This window comes from Mizuhopecten yessoensis, unplaced genomic scaffold (assembly GCF_002113885.1).
Source record: "Mizuhopecten yessoensis strain PY_sf001 unplaced genomic scaffold, ASM211388v2 scaffold11145, whole genome shotgun sequence".
Lineage (NCBI taxonomy): Eukaryota > Metazoa > Mollusca > Bivalvia > Pectinida > Pectinidae > Mizuhopecten > Mizuhopecten yessoensis.
This window is the reverse complement of record NW_018408902.1, coordinates 2,683,937-2,696,052: the sequence shown is the minus strand read 5'-3', so window position 1 is coordinate 2,696,052 and position 12,116 is coordinate 2,683,937. Positions and strand designations below refer to the sequence as shown.

At 35.3% G+C, this 12,116-nt stretch overlaps 1 protein-coding gene across 2 annotated transcripts in view; it reads right to left on the bottom strand.

Annotated features, from left to right (window-relative positions):
- LOC110466842 (tumor suppressor candidate 5 homolog) overlaps positions 1–12,116 on the bottom strand; it is a 19,283-nt gene extending 7,167 nt beyond the window's left edge. The window contains exons 1-2 of one of the 2 annotated variants that reach the window (XM_021523625.1): positions 12,021–12,116; positions 5,722–5,796 (exon numbers count right to left, since the gene is read on the bottom strand). In XM_021523625.1, the coding sequence (XP_021379300.1) occupies positions 5,722–5,749 (28 nt within the window). In that variant the 5' untranslated portion in view covers positions 5,750–5,796; positions 12,021–12,116. Of the gene's footprint in view, positions 1–5,721; positions 5,797–9,686; positions 9,755–12,020 lie in introns of those variants that run through there. The other variant, XM_021523627.1, reaches the window with a different exon arrangement.

Genomic DNA, 12,116 nt, shown 5'->3' with positions numbered 1-12,116 from the left:
AAATTGAAAGTTACCGGGGTATGCGATGGATGTGTGCGTGTTGTAAACTGGTTGAGCATATTATCTGCCACCGCCTCAGGAATCATCTCGAGGAATACAACATACTGACACATCTAGAACATGACTTCAGGTCAGGACACTCCTGTGAATCCCAGCTGCTGATTACCACCTATGACATCACCAGTATGTATGACAGGAAACTACAAGTGGACACTGCCATCCTGGATTTCAGCAAGGCCTTCGATAAGGTTCCCCACTCCAAACTCCTGTACAAACTAGAGAATTTCGGTGTGAACCCCGACATCCTACAATGGATCAAGGCCTTCCTGACATCACGGACCCAACGAGTACTTGTAGACGGCAGCCATTCAACACGAGTGAAGGTAGATTCATGGGTTACCCAGGGGACGGTCCTGGGACCTATACTCTTCCTCTGCCACATCAATGACTTGCCCGACTGCGTAACATCTACTGTACGTCTATTCGCTGATGATTGTCTGGTATACCGCCCAATTCGATGCCTTCAAGACCACCTGGACTTCAAAAAAGACCTCAAGTCCTTGGAAGAATGGGCAACGAAATGGGGTATGTCTTTTAACGCGTCGAAATGTTATATTCTAAGAACATCAAGATCCAAGTCGCCTAGTGCCTACAACTACCAACTGTCGGGCCAATTACTCAAAAAAGTGGAAGAAAATCCATACTTGGGGGTGGCTATTCACAACTCCATGAAGTGGGACTCTCATATCCGTAACACAACCAACAAGGCAAATTCCACTCTCGGATTCCTAAGACGAAACCTGCGACAGTGCCCAGCGTCACTGTAACTAACCGCATACAAATCGTTGGTGAGATCTGTCCTGGAATACAGCTGCACGATATGGGACCCTTACCAGCAAAACAACATCTACTCGCTGGAAAAGGTACAACGCCGCGCTGCCCGCTTTATAACATCCAACTATAGAAGGGACAGCAGTGTAACAGAAATGATGGACACTCTAAAACTAACACCACTAAAGGATCGCAGGCGAGACCATCGGCTTGCCCTTTTTTATAAGATCTTAAAGGGGCTAGTGGCCATACCTGTAGATCACATATTGACTTCATCAAACACCCGTACCAGATAAATTACCGACATTTCCAGTGTAATACGGACATATTTAAAAATTCATTTCCCCCCCGAACAACAACAGAGTGGAATAACCTACCAGAAGACCTCGTCAAAACGCAAGAACTTAAAAGCTTCAAGACATTACTACAAACGGAGACAAAATAAACTAAAAGCGCACTCCTCCAACCCTGGAATTTATACTGAAATTTGAGGTCTTCCAGTAATCTACAGAAACAGAAACACATGCTTGCACTGTAGGCGTTTTGAGGTCTGACAGTAAGTAGAGAAATGGAAAGCAAAGGGACAGTACTACCCCTATTGGATTTTTTTATTTTTATTACTGTTAATATTTCGTTAATTGCTGTCAGAGTCTTGAATGCCTGTGCTGGTGCCTATATGTGCAGTACATGTATCGCTATCGACCCGGGTGTCCTCTGGCTCCTTCACCAGACTGTTTTACTTTTGACAAATGGATGTTATTTCTGTTCCACGTCAGACGTCTACCTTTCAGGGTGGCGGGGGAGTCGGATTACCCGGGCTATATCTATATGTGACATGCGATACATATTGGTGTGGGTGGGTGTATGCGGGCATTTGGGGTAAGATATTATTGATCTAACACTTATCAGTTTAAATTAAGTAGCTGCAAATTAAACCAATGAAGGAGCTATTTTTAAGCATAATTTTAGTATGTTGTAATGTATGTCATGTACTTTATACAAATGTTATTTTTGTTTTTGTCTTTTTCCTGGTTAATGCTCTAAAGTTATCCGTATCCTGTAACACTGTAAGTAACAACACATGATTCATCTTAAGTAAGTGGTCTCTTGCAATATACATTGACATAATGGGGGGGGACACAATTGATATACTCTCAGCAAATTGCCAGGGTCTTGGTGGTCTTTTTGCATACTTAAGATGTAAGAAATATAGCATTTATTGTATTCAAGATACTCACTTCACAAAGCAGACTGAAGATATAATAAGGTCAGAATGGGGTTACGACTGTTGTTTTAGTTCTTTTTCTTCTAATTCAAGGGGGGGGGGGGGGGTTTTTTAATTAATAACAATTTTGAACATAAAGTTTTTAAAGTAAAGCAGGATAACTCGGGGAATTTTTTGGCATTAGATATAATGATTGAGGGCAAACAATTTACACTTATCAATGTTTATGGTCCAAACACCGATACACAATCTTTCTTCGAAATTATATCAAACACCTTAGATGAATTCAATAGTGATTCACAGATAATATCCGGATATTTCAACCTAGTTTTAAAACCCGATATAGATTACGAAAATTATAATCACATAAATAACCCAAAGTCAAGAGATAAAGTCATTCAAATTATAGAAGACAAAAATTTAGTAGATATATATAGAGAACATCACCCTGATAAAAAACGATTCATATGGAGGAAAACAAATCCTAGGAAACAAGCCCGACTAGACTTTTTTCACACCTTCTTACAGTTTAAAAAAGGTAGAGGATTATGGAAATTCAACAAGTCACTTTTAGAAGATTGTCAATATTTAGATCTTGTTAAATCTGTAATATGTAAAGTAAAGGAACAGTATGCTGTCCCAGTCTATAACTTGTCCAATTTAGATGATATTCAGGACACAGACATACAGTTTACTATTAACGATCAACTATTTTTAGAATCATTACTTGTGGAAATTAGTGGCAAAAGTATATCCTATTCTTCATTCAAGAAAAAAGATAGTAGCCTAACGAGAATGAATTAAAAGAAATGATAGCAAAGTTAGAGAATGAAAAAAATACATCATTAGAATACTTAGTAACCAAAAAATTAGAATTAGAAAACATGAGAAAACAGAAAGAGTAAATAACATCCCAAAGTTAAATGAAACAGAGTCAAAAATGCTAGAAGGACCTATCTTGTATCATGAAGCGGCTAAAACTCTCAAAAACATGAAAAATAGCAAAAGTCCAATTCAGACGGCTTTCCAGTAGAATTTTTTAAATGCTTTTGGAAATTTATTGGTTATTTTATATTAAGATCAATTAATTATTGATACTCAATCAATGAACTCTCTATCACACAAAACAGGGCATAATTACATGTTTACCAAAAGGGGACAAAGCAGAACAATTTCTAAAAAAATGGCGACCAATTGCACTACTAAATACTGTATACAAAATTGCATCTGGTGCAATAGCAGGTAGAATTAAAACGGTTTTAGACAAGTTAATAAACATTGATCAAACTGGATTTATTAGTGGAAGATACATGGGAGAAAACACTAGGCTAATTTATGACAGTATGCAGTATGCAGAAGAATATGATCTTCCATGCTTATTATTATTAATAGACTTTGAGAAAGAATTTGACTCTGTTTCATGGAATTTTATTTCTGAAGTTTTACAATTTTTAATTTTTTTTAATCAGGGAGGTAACCTATCAAATTAAAACGAGGATGCCGTCAGGACGATCCGATCGCCTCATATAAATCTATCTTATGTGCAGAAGCTTTAGCCCTTAAATTCAGAAATAAAACAAGTATTAAGGGAATATCATTACATAAGGAACCCATTATTTTATCACAGTATGCAGACGATACCTCAATAATTCTAGATGGTTCAGAAAGGTCGTTAAAGAAACAATGAACAAACTAACATTATTCGCAAACCTATCTGGATTGAAAATAAGTACATCAAATTCACAAGTAATATGGATAGGCAATACAAAATATAGTAAGGAAACTTTTTTTTACCTCAATGGAAACTACAATGGGGACATACCAAATTCATTGTGCTAGGGATTGTTTCGATGTCGATTTATACAAAATTACCAAGTTAAACTATGATAAAAAAAATAGACAAATTAAAAAACCGGCTTAAAATATGGAATAGAAGAGTCCAATTGAAAGACTGACAGTAATCAAAACTTTAATAAATCTCAACTTAATCATCGATTTATTTCAATCCCAAATCCTGACGAAAACTTTTTTAAAATCTTAACACAGAACTATACAACTTTTTGTGGAATAGCAAAGTTGACAAAATAAAAAGGGGTGTTGTTATTAAAGAATATATAAATGGTGGACTAAAAATGATTCATACTGACTCCTTTATCAACGCATTTAAATGTACATGGATTCGCAGGCTTAACAATGGATGTGGCAAATGGACAAATATATTATATACTAATTAAGATAAGGATAAGTTAGCTAATTGTTGGACTGAATTTATTGAACAGAGTATTAAGAACACTAACAACTTGTTTTGGAAAGATGTTTTAAAAGCGTGGCTAAAGATAATACAGGCAAATAACACAAACAGCTATGAATCCTTCTTAAATCTCCGATTTGGTTTTGTAATGAAATAAAAATAGCACGCAAAACTATCTTTTACAAAGAATGATTTCTAAAAGGAGTCAGAATTATCAATGATGTGTGTATCGATGTACGTAAGTGTTCGTCCATTAAGTTAGGTTTAAATGTTTTAGTATCTTCATCCTATTTATGACATATGAAAGAAAGAAAGTGAAAGAAAGACGAATGTTGAAAGAAAGCGCTCTTGTGAGAGGACAATACATTGTAAAGGGGGATAATCCCAGGGCTCCTCAACCCTGGCATCCTCCGTACTTAATGAGGAAGTAAAATATTTGAACCTAAAAAAATAAAAATAAAAATACAATCACATGATATGTATCTGGTCTCCGGCTCCTACAAAGGGAAGTAATCAAATAACATGATATGCACCTATACTTTAGCTCTATCGAAGGAAAAGATTCCAATCACATGATATGTACCTGGTCTCCGGCTCCAACAAAGGGGAGATAATCCTATCACATGATATGTACCTTGACTTTGGCTCCAACAAAGGTGAAGTAATCCAATCACATGAAATGTTACTGGACTTCGGCTCCAACAAAGCGGAGAAAATCCTTTCACATGATATGTACCTAGACTTTGGCTCCAACAGATGGGAAGTAATCCAATCACATGATATATTACTGGACTTCGGCTCCAACAAAGAGGAGGTAATCCAATCACATGATATGTACCTAGACTTTGGCTCCAACAGAGGGGAAGTAATCCAATCACATGATATATTACTGAACTTCGGCTCCAACAAAGAGGAGGTAATCCAATCATATGATATGTACCTGGTCTCCGGCTCCAACAAAGAGGAGATAATCCAATCACATGATATGTTCCTGAATTCTAGCTCCAACAAAGGGGAAGGTAACCAATTGATATGTACCTGGTCTTCGGCTCCACAGTATAACGACAGCTACATGACTTAATGATAAGATGGGCGCTAAAGACTAAAAGGGATTTTAAACGGATCATAGGATGATTTTACCTGGAAGGTGGGTTGGGTGATTAATGACCATGGTGCACCAAAGGGGGAAGCAATCATGATGGCACGAACAAATGTAGCTTGGGGCTCGTAAGGGATGCCGTGAGCATACTTATACTACGATAAGTACGTCGGGGCTCCGAAGGGGAATGTAAAGATGATGACATGGCGATACATACCTTGGGGCTCCAAAGGGGAATGTGAGCGTGATGCTATGGCGATGCATACCTTGGGTCTCCAAGGGGGATTTTAAGCATGATGCTATGGCGATACATACCTTGCATGTGTACAGGAGAATTGTTCATATGCGTTTCAAATCGTCGCTGGTTCGTCTGTTAACCTTCGCTGTAACCTATAATGTAATAATATACAATTACTTGAAATGCTGACAATGTTATGCATTTATCCATGCTGAATTAACCGTTGAGCAATACTTTCATACAAGGATCAGAAAGACAAATTTTAAACTACAGATAGTGTACTGACTGAACAAATATATCCATAAAAGGGAGATAATTAACATCAGAATGTTTAAACGATACTATAATATCAATTAAACAAGTTTGTAATAAATAACCACCAAAGATACGTGATTACATGTTTCTTTAATTAATTGTGTTGTGCTGCAAACATCTCAACCCGAGTGAAAAGTTCATTTGCATACACTTTAGGAAGTATTATTGAAGTTCCAGTAAGACGATGATAATGATTTTGAAAATCAGATTATCAAAAGGTTCGTCAATCCATTGTACGTGTTGTATGTTTTGCAATTACCTTTTTAGCACATTTTCTTAATCCTATGGATAACGCTTCATACTAATTTTAAGAAACAAGTAAAACGGTTGTTATTACACTTATAAAACGTAGGTGTGTTACCTAACATACCGACCATATATATGTTACAATATGGCAGTGTTATCCATATCACTTACTATAGACAGAACACATAAAGTCATGTTAACTATCACACTTATTATAGACATAACACATAAAGCTGTTTTATCTATCACACAGACTATAGCCATAACATATAAAGTTATGCTACCCATCACATTGACTATAGACATAACACATACAGTTATATTTCCCAATATATGGACTTTTTACATTACATGTAAGACTGTGTCATCTATCAATTGAAGTTATTCATCACACAGACTATATACATAATACATCAACTTATGTAACGCATCACAAATAATATAGACAAACACATGCAGTTCTGTTACTCATCACACAGACTAAAGACAGAACAAATTAAGTTATGTTACCTATCAAATGGACTATAGACATAACATAAACAGGTATGTTATCTTTCACACTGACTTAGACAGAACAAACACAGTTATTTTATCCAACTTACGTACTAAAGACAGCAAAAATAAAGTTATGTTACTCATCCCAAAAACTATAGGCATAACACATAAAGTTATGTTACTCATCACTCAAGCTATAGACATAACACTTAAAGTGATGTTAATCATCACACAGACTATAGACATAACACATACAGTTCTATAACCTATCACACAGACTAAAGACATAACACATAAACATATCCTACGCATCACACAGACTATAGACATAACACATAAATCTATCTTACGCATCACACAGACTATAGACATACACAACACATACATCTGTTTTACTCATCACAGAGACTAAAGACAGAACAAATTTAGTTATGTTACCTATCACATGGACTATAGACATAACACAAACAGTTATGTTATCTTTCACACTAACTATTGACAGAACTAGCACAGCTATTTTATCCATCTGACGGACTATAGACAGCACAAATTTAGTTATGTTACCTATTACACAGACTATAGACATAACACATTAGGTTGTGATACGCATCACACAGACTATTAACATAACACATTAGGTTGTGATACTCATCACACAGACTATAGACATAACACATTAGGTTGTGATACTCATCACACAGACTATTGACATAACACATTAGGTTGTGATACTCATCACACAGATTATAGGACTATGGACATAACACATATAATTATGTTACTCTTTACACAGACTATAGACATAACACATAAAGTTATGTTACCGATCACATAGACTTATTACATAACACATACCACATAAACTATCACACAGACTTAAGACATAAAACATAAAACTGTGTTACCCATCACATAGACATAAGACATAATAGACAAAGCTGTGTTTTCATTCACCCAGACTATGGATACAGTTTATAAAACTGTGTTAGCCATCTCAGAGACTATAAACATAACATTTTTCATTACCCAGACCATGGGTATTTTAAACAAAGCTGTGTTTCCCATCACAGGACCTATAAAAAACATAACACATGAAGATGTGTTACCCAATACACAGACTATAGACATAACAAATAAAGCAGCTGTGTTACCCATCACACAGACTACATACATTTAAATCTTTACATTTAATAGTGAATACCACACTTAGTTATACATGGTGGCATGTTTGTTTTCTTTTTTCTTTTTTTCTTTTTCAGTACAAATATTTTATTCCCCCAGCCATTTTTTTCATAAATATGTATATATATATACATATATAAACATTTTGATAGGGATGCCAGGGTTGGGGAGCCCTGGAGTCAGCCCCTGAACAATATGGTGTCCTCACGCAGGAGGGTTCTCATTCAACATTCATCAGTCAAACTATAAATAAATAAATAGGAAGGGCAATGGGAAAATAAAATATTTGCAAATAGAGTACAGGACATACTTCTTTCACACCCTAACAAATTCCATATACAACATAATATTACAAACAAGGATAAACATATAGCACGTCTACACAAAAAACATAATACACATACAAATACACCCACATATATACTCATACACACATACATATATACATGAGACAGACATACAGACAGACAGACATACAGACAGACAGACAGACAGACAGACAGACAGACAGACAGACAGACAGACAGACAGACAGACAGACAACACAGACAGACAGACACACAGACACACACACAGACACACAGACACACAGACAGACAGACAAACACACAGACACACAGACAGACAGTACATACATACATGTATACATTGAGACAGACTTACATACATTGAATCAGATGCATCATTATACAAGCATAATTTCAAGCAGTTGAGAAACAATAATAAATACACTGTGCAAACAGTGTCAGATGTACATATATATATATACACATGTGTATGAATATTTCTATGACACATGCATGTGGTCATTCACATTGACATGGACATATACTGACATCAATTTTCAAATAACATTTTAAAACCGGTTTTCATACAGGTTTTTCTGTCCGCTAAAAAGATAATTATAAAACAAAACTAATAAAAAAATAGCACATAAATCTACTCACACCATAACATACCGGATATATGCAGTTTTATTTTTATCAGATTACAAAATCACGATGAAATTTAAATATTCATTTCAAGATAAAGAGTATCAATTATATAAACAAAGATACAAAGATGTATGGATTGTGTAAACTGATAATTCGCCTTCTAAATTTACACGTTGATTGTCTGTTAATTTTACATATTCTAAACCATCTAAAAGGCTGTCTAAATTAACATCTTCAAAATCTGTGTTACCCATCACACAGACTACAGGCATTTAAGTCTTTACATTTAATAGGAAATATCACACTTAGTTATACATGCTGGCATGTTGATGGCACGCGTTAGTGTTTTACACAGACGTCCTCTTCGACGAATGGATAGGTAAAACACTAAGGTTTTGAGTGGTCGGGGATGAATCTGAGTTCGAGCAATGACAGTTCGAGTATTCTGAGGTTAATTTACAAAGAAAACACAAGAACACGGTGAGTAGCAAGCGAACTTTTCGAAGAACAGGGGGTATTTGAGTAATGTAAGTTCGAGTAAGTGGGGTTTCACTGTATAGCTAAGCCAGCCTTATTCAACCGCTCAGTATTCTGTCACACCGTTAACATGAACATTTAATGTAAACTTCAAAATAAGACCTGTATATTAAACGTCCTTTTTAATCTTATCAGTATGATGCGTCTCACAGGATCTCTCAGGTTGTATTGTAGTTGAAACAGGATCGATCCAACTGGCGTATGATAAAGTATAACAATGCTGTTACTTATTATAACCTATACAAATTGAAATTGCAGAAAACAATAACATATTATATGCGTATCATAAACACAAATTCTATCTCTTCACCAGCTAAAATAGTACCACCTATCTGTAACCGGATTGCTTGTTTGTGAGAATCAGTTACCTATTACCAGAAACAAGCCAACCTTGACGCACCTCCTGATCAAATATGCATGAAGAACATGTAATAGATGCTCTATCGCTTTAAAAAAACTCAACTAGTTCAAACATGTAAACAAGTGACAAGCTAACAGGATGCGGTGGATTTTTTTTCTTACAGTGCCGATTTTTCAGTATATGCTCTTCAATTATTATTCATCTTGCGTAAATTTTTCTTTGGTTGATATTTTTTCTGTGTTGGTTTCTCTCCAGTTAATATTTCCTTCTGTGTAAGTTTCTCTTTGGTTATAATTTGTCTCTGTTGGCTTCTCTTTAGTTCATATTTTTTCTGTGCTGGCTCCATTTTAGTTAATATTTCTCCTGTGTTGATTCCTCCTAAGTTTATATTCCGTCTATCCTGGGTTTTTTTGGTGTTTTTTTTTAATATTTCTCATGTTTTGGTTTTCTTAATTTTTCTACTGTTTTGGTTTTTCTTTTATTAATATTTCTCCTGTGCTGGTTTCGTTTTGGTATATATAATTCTTCTGTTTTTATGTCTAGTTAGTTAATATTTCTCCTGTTCTGGTTTCTATTTAGTTAATATCAATGTTTCTTCTTTCCTGAGCTATGGTTTCCCTTTGGTATATATTCCTTCTGTCCTGAACTATTGTTTCCCTTTGGTATATATTCCTTCTTTCCTGAACTATTGTTTCCCTTTGGTATATATTCCTTCTGTCCTGAACTATTGTTTCCCTTTGGTATATATTCCTTCTTTCCTGAACTATTGTTTCCCTTTGGTATATATTCCTTCTGTCCTGAACTATTGTTTCCCTTTGGTATATATTCCTTCTGTCCTGAACTATTGTTTCCCTTTGGTATATATTCCTTCTGTGCTTGCATTTCTTTAGTTTAATATTTCTCCTGTGCTGGTTTCTATTAAGTTAATATCAATTTTTCTTCTGTCCTGAACTATTGTTTCCCTTTGGTATATATCCCTTCTGTCCTGAACAATAGTTTTTCCTTTGGTATACATTATTTCCGTCCTGAACTATTTTTTGCCTATGGTATATAATCCTTCTCTCCTGAACTATTGTTTCTTACTCATCACATAGAGTATTGTCATAACACATACAGTTATGCTATAAATCACACACACTATAAACATAACACATAAAGCTGTGTTACTCATCGCACAGACTATTGACATAACCCATAAGTTTGTGATACTCATCACACAGACTATTCACATAACACATTAGGCTGTGATACTCATCACACAGACTATTGACATAACACATTAGATTGTGATACTCATCACACAGAATATAAACATAACACATACAATTTGTTTCTGGTCACACAGACTATATAAATAACCCATAACGTTAACACATAAACTATCACACAGACTAAAGACATAAAACATAAAGCTGTGTTACCCTTCACATAGACATAAGACATAATAGACAAAGCTGTATTTTCAATCACCCAGACTATGGGTACAGTTCATTAAACTGTGTTAGCCATCTCAGAGACTATAAACATAACATTTTTCATTATCAAGACCATGGGCACTTTACACAAAGCTGTGTTTCCCATCACACGGACTATAAAAAACATAACAAATAAAGATGTGTTACCCAATACACAGACTATAGACATAACAAATAAAGCTGTGCTACCCATCACACAGACTACAGACATTTAAGTCTTTACATTTAATAGTAAATATCACACTTAGTTATACATGCTGGCATGTTGATGGCACGCGTTAGTGTTTTACACAGACGTCCTCTTCGACGAATGGATAGGTAAAACACTAAGGTTTTGAGTGGTGGGGATGAATCTGAGTTCGAGCAATGACAGTTCGAGTATTCTGAGGTTAATTTACAAAGAATACACAAGAACACGGTGAGTAGCAAGCGAACTTTTCGAAGAACAGGGGGTATTCGAGTAATGTAAGTTCGAGTAAGTGGGGTTTCACTGTATAGCTAAGCCAGCCTTATTCAACCGCTCAGTATTCTGTCACACCGTTAACATGAACATTTAATGTAAACTTCAAAATAAGACCTGTATATAAAAAGGTCCTTTTTAATCTTATCAGTATGATGCGTCTCACAGAATCTCACAGGATCTCACAGGATCTCACAGATTGTATTGTAGTTGAAACAGAATCGATCCAAATGGCGTATGATTAAGTATAACAATGCTGTTATATAACCTATAACCTAAACAAATTGAAACTGCAGAAAACAATAACATATTATATGCGTATCATAAACACAAATTCTATCTCTTCACCAGCTAAAATAGTACCACCTACCTGTAACCGGATTGCTTGTTTGTGAGAATCAGCTACTTTTTACCAGAATCAAGCCAACCTTGACGCACTTCCTGGTCAAGTTTGCATAATAAACAT